Source organism: Mizuhopecten yessoensis, unplaced genomic scaffold (assembly GCF_002113885.1).
Source record: "Mizuhopecten yessoensis strain PY_sf001 unplaced genomic scaffold, ASM211388v2 scaffold9425, whole genome shotgun sequence".
Lineage (NCBI taxonomy): Eukaryota > Metazoa > Mollusca > Bivalvia > Pectinida > Pectinidae > Mizuhopecten > Mizuhopecten yessoensis.
In genome coordinates, this window is record NW_018408041.1 from 190,226 (window position 1) to 212,727 (window position 22,502).

The 22,502-nt window shown below is 36.0% G+C and overlaps 1 protein-coding gene across 1 annotated transcript in view; it reads right to left on the reverse strand.

Moving 5' to 3' along the window:
* Positions 1–1,392: 1,392 nt before the first annotated feature.
* The window catches only part of LOC110458082, a 35,991-nt gene continuing 14,881 nt past the window's right edge, over positions 1,393–22,502 (reverse strand). Inside the window, exons 4-5 of the mRNA XM_021509648.1 lie at positions 11,521–11,694; positions 1,393–6,074 (exon numbers count right to left, since the gene is read on the reverse strand). Coding sequence (XP_021365323.1) covers positions 5,416–6,074; positions 11,521–11,694 — 833 coding nt within the window. The 3' untranslated portion in view covers positions 1,393–5,415. The remainder of the gene's footprint in view (positions 6,075–11,520; positions 11,695–22,502) is intronic.

Genomic DNA, 22,502 nt, shown 5'->3' on the forward strand with positions numbered 1-22,502 from the left:
TAAATTGGGGCACAATCAATAGACCGCTCTAGTTAATATTACACATTAAATCGGGGCACAATCAATAGACCGATCTAGTTAATGTTACACATTAAATCGGGGCACAATCAAAAGACCGCGCTAGATAATGTTACACATTAAATCAGGCCACAATCCATAGACCGCGCTAGTTAATGTTACACATTAAATCGGGGCACAATCCATAGACCGCTCTAGTTAATGTTACCCATTAAATCGGGGCACAATCCATAGACCGCTCTAGTTAATGTTACATATTAAATCGGGGCACAATCCATAGACCGCTCTAGTTAATGTTACATATTAAATCGGGGCACAATCCATAGACCGCTCTAGTTAATGTTACACATTATTAAATCGGGGCACAATCCATAGCCTGCTCTAGTTAATGTTACACAATCAGGGTACAATCCATAGACCGCGCTAGATAATGTTACACATTAAATCGGGGCACAATCAAAAGACCGCGCTAGATAATGTTACACATTAAATCAGGGTACAATCCATAGACCCTGCTAGTTAATGTTACACATTAAATCAGGGCACAATCCATAGACCGCTCTAGTTAATGTTACACATTAAATCGGGGTACAATCAATAGACTGCTCTAGTTAATGTTACACATTAAATTGGGGCACAATCAATAGACCGCTCTAGTTAATGTTACCCATTAAATCGGGGCACAATCCATAGACCGCTCTAGTTAATGTTACATATTAAATCGGGGCACAATCCATAGACCGCTCTAGTTAATGTTACACATTAAATCAGGGCACAATCAATAGACCGCTCTAGTTAATATTACACATTATAACAAGGTGAGGGAACGCTGTTAAAGTTGGTATTCACTGAAACATTTCATAACTAAAGCTGTACAGGTAAGTTGTGCCGTGAGGGTCGTCATTGATAGCAGCCTGTATCATCCTGAAACACACCTCATGGTGAGGTGAAATTGGTCCATAACTCTACAGGCTGGTCTGTGGACATTATTGACTGATCACCTGTATGCTTTTTTGTGACGGCATAAATTATATTCAGCAATTCTGCATATTTTTTAAAGCATCCTTTATCATGCAAAAACAAATTTAAGGCAAAGTTAAATGGAAGTCTGTCCATAAACATTCAAGACAGCCTACTGACTAGTTAACAAATGTTTGATGGAGACCAGTCCTTATGTCTGCTCCATAATACCAGTAGGGCACTAATAATTGTCTCGGGTAGATACGGCATCAGGCATGCTACACATAGACTCAGACAAATGTTTGACGGAGACCAGTCCTTATGTCTGCTCCATAATACCAGTAGGGCACTAATAATTGTCTCGGGTAGATACAGCACCAGGCATGCTACACATAGACTCAGACAAATGTTTGATTTTAAATGTTTAATACAAAATAGCAAAGTTACATCAATGTGACATGGCTCATATGTAAAAACACTAATGCAAAATATAGACACTTCTTTTCTCCAACTAGAAAATCTATCATAATGAAAACACAAAAAACAACAGTGTTGGTTAGACAGAATGTTTGACTCATGATGAAGATCTACTTCAGTATATATACACAAATGTATATATATCAGCCTATGCATAGTACCGATACATGTTTCTATCAGCCGACTATCATGTTAAGTTAAAACATATACACAATATTATGTCAACAGCCATTTTATGACAAAAATATAATTTCATGTAAAAAAGTGCCATTTTCCAACCATAATTTTGTAAAGGGGCTATTTATATTTAGTCAATGATCATGACTGCCCTGCCCTGTAAAACATTCAGGTCCCAAAAATACATGTCCTCAATAATTCCGTAGTTGATAATGAGATGACCTGTAGCTGATGTCCACTCTGGTCACTTTTATATCTTGGAGAAGCCAGTACAACTTATAAAGCTGATTGCCGAAATAGCACCATATACCATACCCTCTAACGGGAAACAAGCTGCTTGTCAATACCTCTGTGGGAACAACAGTGTTTTTGATTTCACACCTAACTATTTCTCCGCAATTTAAATTTATGAAATATATTGCTAACAGAAATTATGTGTATGATAATAAATATAAGAAATGTTTTGTTAAGCTTTGAATTCCTAAAAAAGAATAACAATTTTATGAGAGTATGCATCAGTACACAAAGGAACATTAAAGTGAATTTGAAAATGTAGGCTATACAAAAAATATTAGTTCAGTATTTCTAAACATAAAATAAGATCTTCATTTATGCTAAAGATTGAGATGTTATGAGGAAAATGCATGGGAAAACTACGATATTCATTTATAAAAGCAAAACATGTTTGTGTACAGTGCATGCTCTGGTGATTGGAAGTGTGCCATAGCTATAAAGATTAAGGATTTCTCAATGTCTTGTTAAGAATGCCAAGAAAATCTTGGCTCTTGTTTAATTCTCAGCATTAATATTGATCATAAGAAGTATCCAACTTAATCATTATAAAGGACTTTGGTTATATAACCAACTTCATTCAATAGCCCCTCTAAAATGATGTCTCTTGGATATAAAAGGACTGTGAATGACAAAATAAAAACCAGTAGTGAAGATTTTCTAACTAAGTTTTTAAAATGTTTTAAGTTGTGAAATCACAGCAAAAGGAATGTGTCTATGTTTAAATGAAAACAGTTATTTGACATGGAAAAGTCATAAAAGGTATTTATAAACTGTAGAACTGATCAGAATGAATAAGCCAGTAATAAATAGGCAACAGACTATTAATATCAAGTTACACACACAGATAAAAAGGAATCGAGATAAAACTACGGTCAAATATCTTGACAGAAATTAAAACAACATTGTGTAGTCAAATGTATTGAACCGACAGAAATAAAACGCATTGGAGAGTCAAATGTAATGACAGAAATAAAATGTATTGGAGATTCAAATGTAATGACAGAAATAAAACGTATTGGAGAGTCAAATGTAATGACAGAAATAAAACGACACAGTGGAGTAAATGGTAAAACAACAGTGTGTAGTCTAAAGTAAGAACAAGTAAAACGACAATGTAGTCAAATGTAATGACAGAAATAAAACGCATTGGAGAGTCAAATGTAATGACAGAAATAAAACGCATTGGAGAGTCAAATGCAATGCCAGAAATGAAACGCATTAGAGACAAATGTAATGCCAGAAATAAAACGCATTGGAGAGTCAAATGTAATGACAGAAATAAAACGCATTGGAGAGTCAAATGCAATGCCAGAAATAAACGCATTAGAGAGTCAAATGCAATGACAGAACTAAAAACAACAGTGTGTGGTCAAATGACAGCGGAGTATACAAACATTAAATAGGTAGTTATTATACAAACTGTAGTAAACTGTGGGCAGATAAAAATTCCTGTATTCCTAATTGCACATTAAACGATGTCTTTATATAGGAAATTAGAGAATAAATCATCAAGGAATATGCCATCAAATCATTTTCTGACTTAGAATACAGATATGCAGTGTAAATGTATGTTATGAGCTTTATAAAGTACAGTCAGTCTAGAATGAGTAGGAGGTGGTTTTCCCAGTATGCCATCACATAAAATAATTTATTTGCATAGACTCCACATGTTTTGGATCGGAATGTACAGATAGCGTCAACAACTTTTAAGTAACATATTGATCAAATAAACAGTATAACAATCATCAACCATAACTGTAACATGCTCAAAGTTATAACAACACTTTTAACAGTTTTCATTAGACTTGCACATGCCCAAGAAAATTATGTCTATCACTCAGGTATTGAAGGTGGTAATTGTTCTGATTATACATTAACAGTTTGTTTTCTGTCTCTCTACTTCATGTAATAGATATTGATTTGGAAAGTAAGTGGTACAGTTTTGTATGAGGAGAACTGCTCTGATTGGAATAGCAATGCCAGTATCAACAATTACTTAGTAAGCTGTACTTATGTATCTTTGCCTGCCAGTATCAACAATTACTTAGTAAGCTATACTTATGTATCTTTGCCTGCCAGTATCAACAATTACTTAGTAAGCTGTACTTATGTATCTTTGCCTGCCAGTATCAACATTTACTTAGTAAGCTATACTTATGTATCTTTGCCTGCCAGTATCAACAATTACTTAGTAAGCTATACTTATGTATCTTTGCCTGCCAGTATCAACATTTACTTAGTAAGCTATACTTATGTATCTTTGCCTGCCAGTATCAACATTTACTTAGTAAGCTATACTTATGTATCTTTGCCTGCCAGTATCAACATTTACTTAGTAAGCTATACTTATGTATCTTTGCCTGCCAGTATCAACAATTTCTTAGTAAGCTGTACTTATGCCAAAGTTTTAGTTTTTGTATAGCAGTCAATAACTTGACCTTGCCAATTTGCCAGTATTGGTAATATAGGTCTGGATACCACTGGATAGCAAGATTCACAATGATGGGACTTGTGCAAGTCTAATCCTTATAACAACGGTACAGGTACTCAATCTTTCAAGTTTGATAAATACATAGAAAAATATACTACACACAGACATAGGTTTGAAACTGTATCTTATTCTCATCCTTGTTAGCTTTATCTACAATCTAGTGTAAGGCAAATACTTAAAGAAATATTAATAGATTTGAACTTTATTCAGAAGAAATTTCTCCATATATTTTGTACATACATATTAGTTTATTGAAAGATCTGAAATATATATGATAATATCAACTCTTAAACTGAATGATGATTTCAAGCCCCAGGTTCAACATCAGAGCTAATTACAACCTTTGAGAAACTTTGGGTCAAAACACGATAGGACATGGTAAACTTATGAATGAAAGATTCAAGTCGAGGAAAAGTGCCGACTGATACCAGTGTTAGCACTGTCATCTGAAGGTTTTATAGAAACATTTAACATGTATAATTGTAAAAAGCATTTTACCAGGGAACATTTAATGGTATCAGTAATGACAGACATGTACCTGGGGAATGTATAAGTAATCAACCATGATAAAACTACAAAAACAGGTAAAACATGTTAAAAGTCGCAAAATCAGCTATGACAACTCGACACAACACAAACTAGGTAACAGGCATGGGGTGTCACACTCTCTGGTACAACACTTCATCTTCATAAACTGGTAAAAACATGGACTCACCAGTAACACTTGATACTGTGATAAACAGCCTTCACACTGAGTACTGATGACTACAACACACGTTATCAATACTGTACTCACTCACTAAACAACAAATCTGTCACACCGTCTTCACACTCCATACAGTGACAAATCACCTTTCACCAGTCACACACATTCTCACCATTATCACACTACTGTAAAGCATTGTGCACCATTGAAATATTCCTCCATGTAAATAACTTACTATGTGACGTTGAATGTAGTCGGTGACCAGATGAAGGGACAACACATAATGCTACAGTCAAAGTGGGGTCTCCATGGGATATTCATCCTCAGCCTGAACAACACTTGTTTGTTCATTTTTTGGCTGATCAGTATTTTTTGTTCCAAGTGTCCTTTGAACCTGTATGTGGTCAGCAGCTGTGTGGGTGACGGTGACTACTGTTTGGCCGCTAGCACCGGTAGTTGTGTCTAAGGGTTTAGCACTAGTGGAAGGACCCTGTGATACTGCTGGGTGACTTGAAGAGGGACCTTCTATGTCTATTCCTGTGGTCGTGTTAGACATTGTGTTTGTACTAATTATATTTATAGCACTAATGTTTGGGACCTCTATGTGAATGTCCCCACCTGTCACTACATTTCCTTCATTGTCCCGGGGCAGGGAGGGGCGTGCGTGTGACTGCTGGTCTGTTCCAACATGAGAACGGTATGTAGGAGGGCGCGAGTTGGGCTGATCTGCTCGGGACGGTGGAAATGTGATCTGTATGCCAGTCCTCACCGTGCTGGCTCGTGAGCGGTATGAGGGGGGTGGTGAACTTGGTAAGCTGTAGTCCTCAACTGGCACATCATCAAAGTTACGGGGCTGGTTTTGTGCCATGACTAGCTGATGCTGGAACTCCTGCATGGACACGTTGTAAGAGGGGGGTGGACGTCTGTACTGAAACTCGGGGTACATCACACCTGTCAATGAAACCCATAGGTTAATAATCTGTTTAATTGTACAATCGCAGAAGTATGTTTTATTCCTGCACTATCCTTTTCACATTTTACACATTTGCTGCAAGTGACTAAGTGGAGTGCTAACAATTGTATGCATAATGAAGCCAGAAATCATTTGTGTTAGATCAAATGATTGGTGTTTTTTAAGATGAGTCTTTCAATATAAATGTCTTACCAATTTACTTGGTATGTACATATGCATACTCTCCGACATGAAAAACTTGATAAAATCACATAAATTCTACAGAACTAGAGCAAGTACAGAATTATAAATACACTGTGTCAGTACAGAATTATAGATACACTGTGTCAGTACAGAATTATAGACACACTGTTAGTATAGAATTATAGATACATTGTCAGTACAGAATTATAGATACACTGTAAGTACAGAATTATAGATATACCCTCAGTATAGAATTATAGATACACCCTCAGTACAGAATTATAAATACACTGTGTCAGTACAGAATTATAGATACACTTTGTCAGGACAGAATTATAGACACACTGTTAGTATAGAATTATAGATACATTGTCAGTACAGAATTATAGATACACTGTAAGTACAGAATGATAGATACACTGTCAGTACAGAATTATAGATATACTGTTAGTGCAGAATTATAGATACACCCTCAGTACAGAATTATATATACACCCTCAGTATAGAATTATAGATACACCCTCAGTACAGAATTATATATACACCCTCAGTATAGAATTATAGATACACCCTCAGTATACAGAATTATAGATACACCCTCAGTATATAGAATTATAGATACACCCTCAGTATACAGAATTATAGATACACCCTCAGTATAGAATTATAGATGCACTGTCAGTACAGAATTATAGATATACTGTTAGTGCAGAATTATAGATACACCCTCAGTACAGAATTATACCCTCAGTACAGAATTATAGATACACTGTGTCAGTAGAGAATTATAGACACACTGTTAGTATAGAATTATAGATACATTGTCAGTACAGAATTATAGATACACTGTAAGTACAGAATGATAGATACACTGTCAGTACAGAATTATAGATCCACTGTCAGTACAGAATTATAGATATACTGTTAGTGCAGAATTATAGATACACCCTCAGTACAGAATTATATATACACCCTCAGTATAGAATTATAGATACACCCTCAGTATAGAATTATAGATACACCCTCAGTACAGAATTATATATACACCCTCAGTATAGAATTATAGATACACTGTCAGTGCAGAATTATAGATAGAGTGTCAGTGCAGAATTATAGATACACCCTCAGTACAGAATTATACCCTCAGTACAGAATTATAGATACACTGTAAGTACAGAATGATAGATACACTGTCAGTACAGAATTATAGATCCACTGTCAGTACAGAATTATAGATATACTGTTAGTGCAGAATTATAGATACACCCTCAGTACATAATTATAGATACACTGTGTCAGTACAGAATTATAAATACCCCCTCAGTATAGAATTATAGATACACTGTAAGTACAGAATGATAGATACACTGTCAGTACAGAATTATAGATTCACTGTAAGTACAGAATTATAGATACACTGTCAGTATAGAATTATAGATGCACTGTCAGTACAGAATTATAGATATACTGTCAGTACAGAATTATAGATACACTGTTAGTATAGAATTATAGATACACTGTCAGTATAGAATTATAGATACACTGTCAGTACAGAATTATAGATATACTGTCAGTGCAGAATTATAGATACACCCTCAGTACAGAATTATAGATACACTGTGTCAGTACAGAATTATAAATACACCCTCAGTATAGAATTATAGATACACTGTCAGTACAGAATAATAGATACACTATCAGTACAGAATTATAGATACACTGTCAGTACAGAATTATAGATACACCCTCAGTATAGAATTATAGATACACTGTCAGTACAGAATTATAGATACACTGTCAGTACAGAATTATAGACACACAGTAAGTATAGAATTATAGACACACAGTAAGTACAGAATTATAGATACACCCATAGTATAGAATTATAGACACACAGTAAGTATAGAATTATAGATACACCCTCAGTACAGAATTATACACTCAGTACAGAATTATAGATACACTGTAAGTACAGAATTATAGATATACCCTCAGTATAGAATTATAGATACACCCTCAGTATATAGAATTATAGATACACTGTCAGTACAGAATTAGATACACTGTAAGTACAGAATTATAGATACACTGTCAGTATAGAAGTATAGATACACTGTCAGTATAGAATTATAGATACACCCTCAGTACAGAATTATAGATACACTGTAAGTACAGAATTATAAATATACCCTCAGTACAGAATTATAAATACACTGTTAGTATAGAATAATAGATACACCCTCAGTATAGAATTATAGATACACCGTCAGTATATAGAATTATAGACACGCAGTAAGTATAGAATTATAGATACACTGTCGGGACAGAATTATAGATACACCCTCAGTATATAGAATTATAGATACACTGTCAGTACAGAATTATAGATACACTGTCAGTACAGAATTATAGATACACCCTCAGTATAGAATTATAGATACAACCTCAGTATATAGAATTATAGATACACCCTCAGAATATAGAATTATAGATACACCCTCAGTTTATAGAATTATAGATACACCCTCAGTATAGAATTTTAGATAAACCCTCAGTATAGAAGTTTAGATACACTGTCAGTATATAGAATTATAGATACGCCCTCAGTATATAGAATTATAGATACACCCTCAGAATATAGAATTATAGATACACCCTCAGTTTATAGAATTATAGATACAACCTCAGTTTATAGAATTATAGATACACCCTCAGTTTATAGAATTATAGATACAACCTCAGTTTATAGAATTATAGATACACCCTCAGTTTATAGAATTATAGATACAACCTCAGTTTATAGAATTATAGATACACCCTCAGTATATAGAATTATAGATACCCCCTCAGTATAGAATTATAGATACACTGTAAGTACAGAATTATAGATACACTCTCAGTATATAGAATTATAGATATACCCTCAGTATATAGAATTATAGATACACCCTCAGAATATAGAATTATAGATACACCCTCAGTTTATAGAATTATAGATACACCCTCAGTATAGAATTTTAGATACACCCTCAGTATAGAAGTTTAGATACACTGTCAGTATATAGAATTATAGATACACCCTCAGTATAAAATTATAGATACACCCTCAGTTTATAGAATTATAGATACACCCTCAGTTTATAGAATTATAGATACAACCTCAGTTTATAGAATTATAGATACACCCTCAGTATATAGAATTATAGATATACCCTCAGTATATAGAATTATAGATACACCCTCAGAATATAGAATTATAGATACACCCTCAGTTTATAGAATTATAGATACAACCTCAGTTTATAGAATTATAGATACACCCTCAGTTTATAGAATTATAGATACAACCTCAGTTTATAGAATTATAGATACACCCTCAGTATAGAAGTTTAGATACGCTGTCAGTATATAGAATTATAGATACACCCTCAGTTTATAGAATTATAGATACAACCTCAGTTTATAGAATTATAGATACACCCTCAGTTTATAGAATTATAGATACACCCTCAGTTTATAGAATTATAGATACACCCTCAGTATAGAAGTTTAGATACGCTGTCAGTATATAGAATTATAGATACACCCTCAGTTTATAGAATTATAGATACACCCTCAGTATATAGAATTAGAGATACACCCTCAGTATAGAATTTTAGATACACCCTCAGTATAGAAGTTTAGATACACCGTCAGTATATAGAATTATAGATACACCCTCAGTACAGAATTAGATACACTGTAAGTACAGAATTATAGATACACTCTCAGTATATAGAATTATAGATATACCCTCAGTATATAGAATTATAGATACACCCTCAGTATATAGAATTAGAGATACACCCTCAGTATAGAATTTTAGATACACCCTCAGTATAGAAGTTTAGATACACCGTCAGTATATAGAATTATAGATACACCCTCAGTTTTATAGAATTATAGATACACCCTCAGTATATAGAATTAGAGATACACCCTCAGTATAGAATTTTAGATACACCCTCAGTATAGAAGTTTAGATACACCGTCAGTATATAGAATTATAGATACACCCTCAGTTTTATAGAATTATAGATACACTCTCAGTATATAGAATTATAGATATACCCTCAGTATATAGAATTATAGATACACCCTCAGTGTATAGAATTATAGATACACCCTCAGTTTATAGAATTATAGATACACCCTCAGTATAGAAGTTTAGATACACTGTCAGTATATAGAATTATAGATCTCATTGCCCCAACCTGTGTTCAGGTATGTATCACCTCTGATAACATATCGCCACTCAACATTACACAAAGCTTTTTTCATAGCGCACAAAGATCAATAAATCAAAAGAAGACGGACGTGTGTCATTAAGTAACCACTTAGAGACTGTAGTCTGTCAAGTTTTACTCATTGTGTTTATGCTGACAATGTTTACAGAGGCAAGTGCCCATACTAGTATCAAACATTTCAATTACACCTTTCCATCTTTCTTATAAATGAGTTTGTTTTTATAAAAATCCATCACTGTGTCTGATCAATGGCTTGTGTCAATAGACAGGCTATAGGGGGCTCCTACAACCCAAACTTTTTCATATAACAACAAAATAACTTTGATACTAAATAATAATTTATTCTGGGTTTAATTTCCAAGGACACTGTCAGCTACACATCTGTATACAGAATCTTAAAACGGTGTAGAACAGGTTTTCCTTGTTAGTACATGAAATTCAGTCTTGCCTTTTTACATGTTACTACATCTTGAATGTTTGCAGCAATTTTGTTCACAAACATGCATTTTTTCCTCAACTGACTTCTTTGATAAGATGCAATGAACAATACCTAGACACATGGTTGAGAAATATTTACCCAGTATATCAAAACTACACACATATACATTGTACAACCACATACACTCAGTCAAGCCGACAAGGTGCTTAATAAAGAAAATAAATGAAAAATTACCAAAAAAGGGCTGTACAAGATATTTTCTTATGCAGTTAGGAACTTTTTGTAGAGTTTAAGCTCAAAATTTGGAATTTGAATCGCCCATGACCTTGTACATAGTTTTTCTTAAACTTCTGAAATGTTCAACTCAGTACAGTATGATTTCACCTGTCAGTCTCATTTCTCTTAATTTACAAATTTCATATCCTTAACTTACAAACTGAATTTTTTAAACAAACATTGGTGTCCAGGCTTTATCCTGAATGTCATGTCTAGCGATCATCTCGGGACGATACCTACCTCCATACCACTGACCCTCCCCTCGCCGCCGGTGGTGACCATGATGACGGTGTCGCCTTTCTCGGGGCTGATGGCGAAAGTCACCAAGTCCAAATAATGCATGTAAGGGTTCATGACCCCTCGGTGTACATTTCCATCCAACAGCTACCACAACCACAAGCAGAACACCCAAACCTGAAACAAAGTAAGGGCGGTATCTTTTGACAACAATACAACGACAAACAATAACTTCTCTAAGGGAGTGGGTACACATTGTTTCTGATACGTGATATAAGTTTTAATAATGATTCAAACCACACCTTGGTACCAATAGGTATCAGTTTTAACCTCAGTCATGATATGGTTTGTATGTCTTGCTAAAAGAACAAAATGTTTGAGACTGTCATTGTAACAATTACCCTTCAAACAAAAACTTGTGGATGAGGGTTAATGCAGGTTTCATATAAGCAAGATGTCTTTACTGTGATGTCCCTTTTCATACCAGTAAAAAGTTGATCACAGCAACATTCCACATACACATTTTACCCAGGGCTTGAAGCTCTCACATCATTCAAAATATACTGACCCACATATCTGTGTATTAGAAACTGCAGGTAACCATTAAAGTCTTGTCAAATTAACATAAAAAGTTTGAATGAACCCTAATTACGTCAGTATTGAACCAGGTTTGTGGTTCTGCACTGACAGACCCCTGCCTGTTACCACCTATACATCATTAAGCATTGCCAAGATAGATTACCTATGTATTATTGCTCCATGTAAACGTCCCAGTTACAGAATTTAATACATGTAGTCGATTTTTATTCCTGCAAGTTTTAATATAAACCGATAAACAATACTTGGGGGGTATAAGTGGTAGTGGGCTCAATCGGTTTGGTAAGTTCATTCTGAAGTGAGTGCTCTCTAGAATGTACATGTTAGTGATGATAGCTTGTCTCCTACTTAGCAACTGTAGCCACAATATTCTTATTTCTGGTGTAATTGTTTTCTGAATTGGTCATTACCTAAATAATTATACTCTTACTTCTGATGTAAGTGTCCTCCTTATCTGTCATAACATAGTTTACTCTTACTTCTGATGTAAGTGTCCACCTTATCTGTCATAACATAGCTTACTCTTACTTCTGATGTAAGTGTCCTCCTTATCTGTCATAACATAGCTTACTCTTACTTCTGATGTAAGTGTCCTCCTTATCTGTCATAACATAGCTTACTCTTACTTCTGATGTAAGTGTCCTCCTTATCTGTCATAACATAGCTTACTCTTACTTCTGATGTAAGTGTCCTCCTTATCTGTCATAACATAGCTTACTCTTACTTCTGATGTAAGTGTCCTCCTTATCTGTCATAACATAGCTTACTCTTACTTCTGATGTAAGTGTCCTCCTTATCTGTCATAACATAGCTTACTCTTACTTCTGATGTAAGTGTCCTCCTTATCTGTCATAACATAGCTTACTCTTACTTCTGATGTAAGTGTCCTCCTTATCTGTCATAACATAGCTTACTCTTACTTCTGATGTAAGTGTCCTCCTTATCTGTCATAACATAGCTTACTCTTACTTCTGATGTAAGTGTCCTCCTTATCTGTCATAACATAGCTTACTCTTACTTCTGATGTAAGTGTCCTCCATATCTGTCATAACATAGCTTACTCTTACTTCTGATGTAAGTGTCCTCCATATCTGTCATAACATAGCTTACTCTTACTTCTGAAGTAAGTGTCCTCTGTAGCAACTGTAACCTATTTTTGCTTCTAAAGTAAAAAAAAACTTCAGTAGCAGCTGAAGCCTAATATTTAATATTGCAATTGAAACAAATAAGTCTCTTGCATGCACTGAGACAGTACCAATGTACTGGTAACATGTTTTGGTGACCACCAATGATGGGAAACAGAAAAAATATCTCTATAAAATTTCAGATCAAATCAGAAATCAAATCCTGACCATCTGCATGGATTTAACAACCAGTAGCTCAAACCATGGACTATCTGGCCATTATGGAGACTTAGACATATGTCCTACTATTAGTAGAACCAACCATCTCATCTCCCCAACCAATCACAAAATCTCATCTCATCTCCCCAACCAATCACAAAATGTCATTTCATCTCCCCCAACCAATCACAAAATCTCATCTCATCTCCCCAACCAATCACAAAATCTCATCTCATCTCCCCAACCAATCAAAAAATCTCATCTCCCCCAACATTAACCAATCACAAAGATTGTGATTACATCAAGCCGGTAAGATTACCTGCACGGAGTACAAAAACCTTTAAAAGTATAATGCAACACACCTAGGACTTCAATCTTATCATTATTTAAAAGTTTCTCACAACAAACTTGTTTTTAGTAAACAACCCATGTCTACCACCACACTGACAAAGGGCATTATTGATCCCTAACCAAGCAAGACAGTCAGTACCGTTTACGATTTTATCACTATGTTTTCAAAAGCAGGACAACAAAAGAATGAATAGCACTGTGCCTAATAGCACCAAGCTGCAATATTGCAAAGGAATGAAAGACTAGGGTTTTTAGGACAAAAATAAGGAGAGAAATGTTTAATGACAAAATGAGTACTGTGCTAGGATCAGTCACTCACAGCGCAAGTTACATATTTAATATCAGGTTCAACAGTTCAACAGTTCACAAGGAATTTTTCTTTACATGGAGGTTCAATTTCTGCTGAGTCAAATTTAACAATCCTTTTAAAAGCTATACCTCTCGTTAACTTTCAGCGTATGTTTCTTTTATAAAAGGAGCTGGTACACTTGAGAGTTGAAAAGAGTATTGTATACACACAAATAGTGTAGTATCACCTAATGGTTTAAAACACTTACAGACCTTTGCATGTGTGTTTATAGACAATCAGTCATGATTAATCCCAATGGGAAGCTATTGATATCCCCCTCATAAAGCACTCTGCCATGTGTCAGTTTCAGCCATTAGTGTATTGAAGTTACTACTTGTAAAGTATCAACGTACTACCCATCCAGATCTACCTAAACTTTACAACGGCCTGTTCCTGCATATCAGTTTGTATAATACAGCACAATCCTAACTGAATTGAGATAATCATCCCTCAATTTTTCTTCTTTTTGAGAATATCAAGCACTTGTTTGCTAAGCAGCCTGTATTTGGCTGTAAACACACATATTGTGTAATACCAATCACAATACAAGTAACTTGATTCTACCCTCCACCATCTGTCACCACAACAATATGGACCTGAGAAAAGGACAGAGAGCACTGTGACGTTACAATAGGACAGAGAGCAGCGTGACGTTACAATAGGACAGAGAGCACTGTGACGTTACAATAGGACAGAGAACAATGTGACGTTACAATAGGACAGAGAGCACTGTGACGTTACAATGGGACAGAGAGCAATGTGACGTTACAATAGGACAGAGAGCACTGTGATGTTACAATAGGACAGAGAGCACTGTGACGTTACAATAGAACAGAGAGCAATGTGACGTTACAATAGGACAGAGAGCACTGTGATGTTACAATAGGACAGAGAGCACTGTGACGTTACAATAGAACAGAGAGCACTGTGACGTTACAATAGGACAGAGAACACTGTAACGTTACAATAAGACAGAGAACACTGTGACGTTACAATAGGACAGAGAACACTGTGACATTACAATAGGACAGAGAACACTGTGACGTTACAATAGGGCAGAGAGCACTGTGACGTTACAATAGGACAGAGCGCACTGTGACGTTACAATAGGACAGAGAGCACTGTGACGTTACAATGGGACAGAGAGCAATGTGACGTTACAATAGGACAGAGAGCACTGTGACGTTACAATAGGACAGAGAGCCCTGTGACGTTACAATAGGACAGAGAGCACTGTGACGTTACAATAGGTCAGAGAGACCTGTGACGTTACAATAGGACAGAGAGCACTGTGATGTTACAATAGGACAGAGAGCAATGTGACGTTACAATAGGACAGAGAGCACTGTGACATTACAATAGGACAGAGAGCAATGTGACATTACAATAGGACAGGGAGCACTGTAACATACAATAGGACAGAGAGCACTGAGACGTTACAATAGGACAGAGAGCAATGTGACGTTACAATAGGACAGAGAGCACTGTGATGTTACAATAGGACAGAGAGCAATGTGACGTTACAATAGGACAGAGAGCACTGTGACGTTACAATGGGACAGAGAGCAATGTGACGTTACAATAGGACAGAGAGCACTGTGATGTTACAATAGGACAGAGAGCAATGTGACGTTACAATAGGACAGAGAGCACTGTGATGTTACAATAGGACAGAGAGCAATGTGACGTTACAATAGGACAGAGAGCACTGTGATGTTACAATAGGACAGAGAGCACTGTGACATTACAATAGGACAGAGAGCAATGTGACATTACAATAGGACAGAGAGCCCTGTAACATACAATAGGACAGAGAGCACTGTGACGTTACAATAGGACAGAGAGCAATGTGACATTACAATAGGACAGAGAGCACTGTAACATACAATAGGACAGAGAGCACTGTGACGTTACAATAGGACAGAGAGCAATGTGACGTTACAATAGGACAGAGAGCACTGTGACGTTACAATAGGACAGAGAGCACTGTGACGTTACAAAACGACAGAGAGCACTGTGACGTTACAATAGTTATTGAACTGAGGTCACAAAGTGTGTTTCTAAAAACAAGTAACACTAATCAAAAACATCCACGTGACTGTCCAATCAATGAGGATGTAGGAAACATTCTTGTCATTAATTACATGTATTACACTCTATCGGACGTATACTTGTATACAACTTAATTCAGTCAGCTAGAAAATGTATGAAATCATGGATAGCCATTAATAAATACTTGATAGGTACACAAACAGTACTTCAGAGAGAACAACTGCAGATCAATCAATTCACTTGGGCTTCTCCTTTTAAAAAATTGTTTAGATGTAGATGAACGCAAATGTGTTATCGCAACATAACAATAGATATGAACACATTATGTTAATACTTAAACGACACATGTTCCAGCATGTGTTCAATACACTTGTCCACTAAATTTGACCGATCTTACAAAAATTTATAAACTCAACTTCTTGGATTATATGCTTTACAAGGGAAATGTGATATGTACAGCATTACCACATGTAGTACTAAACGATATGTTGAAATGGTGCTGCATTACAGAATAGGGGTCACACAAAATAACCCTGTGACATAACAAAGGATTAGTGTGTATTGATTGCACAGATGGTACCATACATACGGTACACTACACACAGTAACACGGGTGGTACCATACATACGGTACACTACACACAGTAACGCGGGTGGTACCATACATACGGCACACTACACAGAGTAACACGGGTAGTACCATACATACGGTACACTACACACAGTAACACGGGTGGTACCATACGTAAGGTACACTTCACACAGTAACACGGAGGGTACCATACATACGGTACACTACACACAGTTTCATGGGTAGTACCATACATACAGTAAACTACACACAGTAACACGGGTGGTACCATACATACGGTACACTACACACATTAACACGGGTGGTACCATTCATACGGTACACTACACACAGTAACACGGGTAGTCCCATACATACGGTACACTACACACAGTAACACGGGGGGTACCATACATACGGTACACTACACACAGTAACACAGGTGGTACCATACATACAGTACACTACACACAGTAACACGGGTGGTACCATTCATACGGTACACTACACACAGTAACACGGGTAGTACCATACATACGGTACACTACACACAGTAACACGGGTGGTACCATACATACGGTACACTACACACAGTAACACGGGTAGTACCATACATACGGATCACTACACACAGTAACACGGGTGGTACCATACATACGGAACACTACACACAGTAACACGGGTAGTACCATACATACGGAACACTACACACAGTAACACGGGTGGTACCATACATACAGTACACTACACACAGTAACACGGGTGGTACCATACATCCGGTACACTACACACAGTAACACAGGTGGCACCATACATATGGTACACTACACACAGTAACACGGGGGGTACCATACATACGGTACACTACACAAAGTAACACAGGTGGTACCATACATACGGATCACTACACACAGTAACACGGGCAGTACCATACATACGGATCACTACACACAGTAACACGGGCAGTACCATACATACGGATCACTACACACAGTAACACGGGTGGTACCATACATTCGGTACACTACACACAGTAACACGGGTAGTACCATACATATGGATCACTACACACAGTAACACGGGTGGTACCATACATCCGGTACACTACACACAGTAACACAGGTGGTACCATACATCCGGTACACTACACACAGTAACACAGGTGGTACCATACATCCGGTACACTACACACAGTAACACAGGTGGAACCATACATACGGTACACTACACACAGTAACGCGGGTGGTACCATACATACGGCACACTACACAGAGTAACACGGGTAGTACCATACATACGGTACACTTCACACAGTAACACGGGTGGTACCATACATTCGGTACACTACACACAGTAACACGGGTAGTACCATACACACGGATCACTACACACAGTAACACGGGTGGTACCATACATACGGTACACTACACACAGTTGAATCAGTGTAAGACAATGAGGATGTTGAGAGCAGTACTTGTGTTGCAGAGGTCAATTTGTTACCAGTAATTTTCTCTCGCCATTAACACATATTGATTGTAATAATAGTCTTAGTTCTGTGTATATGTAATAAACAGACATATTTATGGTACAGACTGGCCCACTACCTGGTAAGAAATAGATCAATGATCCTTATATATGTCTGCTGATCAATAAAAGCTACATCAATTATATTTTTTTATCTGTCAATGATCGTGTTTCCATCTTTACACTGGTAAAGCTGTACCTTGTACTAGGATCTATTTTTGTACTGGCCCCATTTTCAGAAGGAAAATGCAAATTGATTTAAATTTATTTGAACTCTTTCAAATCAATAAATATCCTAAAGAAGTTAAGAATATCTGGTATGTAAGCATTTGATGTAATATTTCCATGAAACAAGCAATAACATTTTATTTTGAAGTACTCAACAATTTTGTTTTTGTTAATTTTTCTTTCGTAAAATGTATCTTAAATTTAATCTATAATTGTACATTAATTCAATCACTTTTCCTGACTTTGAAATAGCCAACACAGGTTTCTGAGATATATAACAGGCAAGCACAGCAGCAAGCGAACAAAAAGCAGACCTGGGCTAATCAATTTCAATCCAAAAATGTGCTAAAAATATTATTTCAATGTATGTTCTATATATATCTAAATTGTATAAATACATGAACTATAAATGTAACATGGAACCACAGTAAAGTTAAGAGTAAAACAAATCATTTCAAGTTTTTAAAAAGATTTGTCCAACAGATTATACCTACAAAAAATATATATCTTATACAAATACCAGACACCAATACCATGATAGTAATAAACCTCACTTAAAGCTTATCATATACCGGTACATAATAGGTGGGATCACAGACTATCTCCAGATCTAGACCAACAAGGTACACACTGGTACTTAACTAACAAACTGCTTATATTTAACTGCTGCTTAGCCTTGTTTACGTCACCAGAGGATTTCTTCATGTTGATTTTAAATACTGGTACTGAATAAATTTCACAGATTCAATGAGTTAGGTAATTTGTGGAGACAAATCGCCCTCACAGATATCACACTCAAACCTGAATATTTAATTTTAGTTTGAAGATAAAAGAAACTTCCCAATCAAACTTTCAGCCTCTGCATGCTATTACAAACTTTCAGCCTCTGCTTGCTATTACAAACTTTCAGCCTCTGCTTGCTATCACAAATTTTCAGCCTCTGCTTGCTATTACAAACTTTCAGCCTCTGCATGCTAATACAAACTTTCAGCTTCTGCTTGCTATTACAAACTTTCAGCCTCTGCTTGCTATTACAAACTTTCAGCCTCGGCTTGCTATTACAAACTTTCAGCCTCTGCTTGCTATTACAATTCTCAGCCTCGACTTGCTATTACAAACTTTCAGCCTCTGCTTGCTATTAACAATGTAATTATTACAGCTCCATCTCTAAGTATTCCCGTTTGTGAGAAAGAAAAATTCAACTTTTGTATCGTTGATGTTTTCCGCACGAATAACATTTGAGGAACCGCACAATGAAGATAAATAGACTTACATTTTAGATTTAAGGTTTGCTAAACTTAAAGGGAATAGACATATGTAAATTGAGTCATTCATCTCGTTAGAAAAGTTTGTTTTTTTCTTTTTTTCTCAGAGATAAAAAGTGCGTTGACACAGAATCGCCCTCAAGTATTCCCTACAGGCATGATAAACTACTTTATCGTATCAGAGAGAGGATATTTACATTTTTATTATTTAAACATGTTTTGTTTTTAGGTGAGCATCATTCTTGTGTTACCTAGATAGAGACATAACTGATAGCTGTACCAACAACATAAAATGTCAATGCCATGTTTTACTTCTGAAAAAATCCAAATTCTTATATCTGCAAATTTTTGAAAATTGAATTACAAAGTACTTTCATCATAAACTTTCACAAACATGCATGAACAATGAACAGTAAAACCTTGATATAATGCCGATCAATTAATTCACTTTTATCAATGTTTCATGGCTCACTTTTCCTGTATTTCTTGTAATTCTTTGGTTTTAATTTGTCCTCAATGTATTGCCAAACCCATTTTTTTAACAATGGAATCTGGCTGAGGAAAAAAACATATTTATGTTTATAGAAAAGAGGAAGAAAAGACACTTATTTTCAAGTATCAGTGTCATCACACTGGAACCAGACATACTGCAATATTGTAATTATATGTAAGTATACACCTGTCGCTATATCTACATTTCTGTTGCAAGTCTTTAGAAGAAATAGCCTGAAGACCTATGAAGGCAATAAGAACAATGTCATTTTGATGCTTCTCCTAGCTCAGGCCACCTCAAACAACGTCAGATCATTGACAGATCTAGATCTAGAGGCAATGCCTTTTTTAAGGTTGATGACATAAGGCTATTCTAGAAAAATGTTTGCACTGACGATACTGACACTTCCCCATCACGCAAATGCTCTTGAGTTCTTGTATTTAAATAGCTGATAACTATAAACATTGAATGTAAATATTTAAATTGAATAGAATTTTTAAACATTTGATCATCTTCGTATGAACGTTAAAAAAAGAATCTGTTCCTTATGATATATGGCCGTGCATTACATTCACTATCACTGATCATTAGACACAACACATGTCCAGTTCCTGTAGACCCTCAAGCTCCTTTACACCTTATAAGTTCCCTGTAGACCCCCCTTTACACCTTATTAGTTCCCTGTAGATCCTCTTTTACACCTTATTAGTTCCCTGTAGACCCCCCTTTACACCTTATTAGATCCCTGTAGATCCTCTTTTACACCTTATTAGTTCCCTGTAGACCTCCCTTTACACCTTATTAGTTCCCTGTATATCCTCTTTTACACCTTATTAGTTCCTTGTAGACCCTACTTTACACCTTATTAGTTCCTTGTAAACCCTACTTTATACCTTATTAGTTCCTTGCAATTGTAGACCCTACTTTACACCTTATTAGTTCCTTGCCATTGTAGACCCTACTTTACACCTTATTAGTTCCTTGCCATTGTAGACCCTACTTTACACCTTATTAGTTCCCTATATATCCTCCTTTACACCTTATTAGTTCCTTGTAGACCCTACTTTACACCTTATTAGTTCCTTGTAAACCCTACTTTATACCTTATTAGTTCCTTGCAATTGTAGACCCTACTTTACACCTTATTAGTTCCCTGTAGACCCTCCGTTACACCTTATTAGTTCCCTGTATATCCTCCTCTACACCTTATTAGTTCCCTGTATATCCTCTTCTACACCTTATTAGTTCCCTGTATATCCTCTTTTACACCTTATTAGTTCCTTGTAGACCCTACTTTACACCTTATTAGTTCCCTGTATATCCTCCTTTACACCTTATTAGTTCCCTGTATATCCTCTTCTACACCTTATTAGTTCCCTGTATATCCTCTTTTACACCTTATTAGTTCCTTGTAGACCCTACTTTACACCTTATTAGTTCCTTGTAGACCCTACTTTACACCTTATTAGTTCCTTGCAATTGTAGACCCTACTTTACACCTTATTAGTTCCCTGTAGACCCTCTGTTACACCTTATTAGTTCCCTGTAGACCCTCCGTTACACCTTATTAGTTCCCTGTATATCCTCCTTTACACCTTATTAGTTCCTTGTTGACCCTCCTTTACACCTAATATATAGTTTAGATCCTCTGTCTCTCGTTTTAGTATGTTGGATTACAGTAACTTATGACTTGATCATTCCACCTTACCACAAACTCAATCTACTTACATGTTAAATCTATTTCTTAAGGGTAAATCTATTCTATTGCTGACAATGACAGACTATTTTCCAATAAGGCATTGATCGAGTCCCTAGGGAGCTGATGGTATCTTGAGGAAAGCTGTGGCTGGTTTGTGTTAAGTTGGTGAACAGGTGATCTGGATCCATTACAACACGATCTGTATATAAATAGCCTAGGGCTGCCAGGTAAGTACAGGTGTACATGTGCTGTACCTGTATTGCAGGTACATAACAGGTACAGGGCCACAGTATACCTGTAATCAACTCTGTATGAGTGGAAAGGATGAAGTCAGTAAAGTTACCGTAAATAAACCTTTATAATCACCAGCAATTTGCATGTATCTGTGTTACGTCTATCAAAGTTACCACAAACATAATACCCACAGTCACTTATATATTGTATCTGTGTTACCACAAACATAATACCCACAGTCACTTATATATTGTATCTGTGTTACCACAAACATAATAC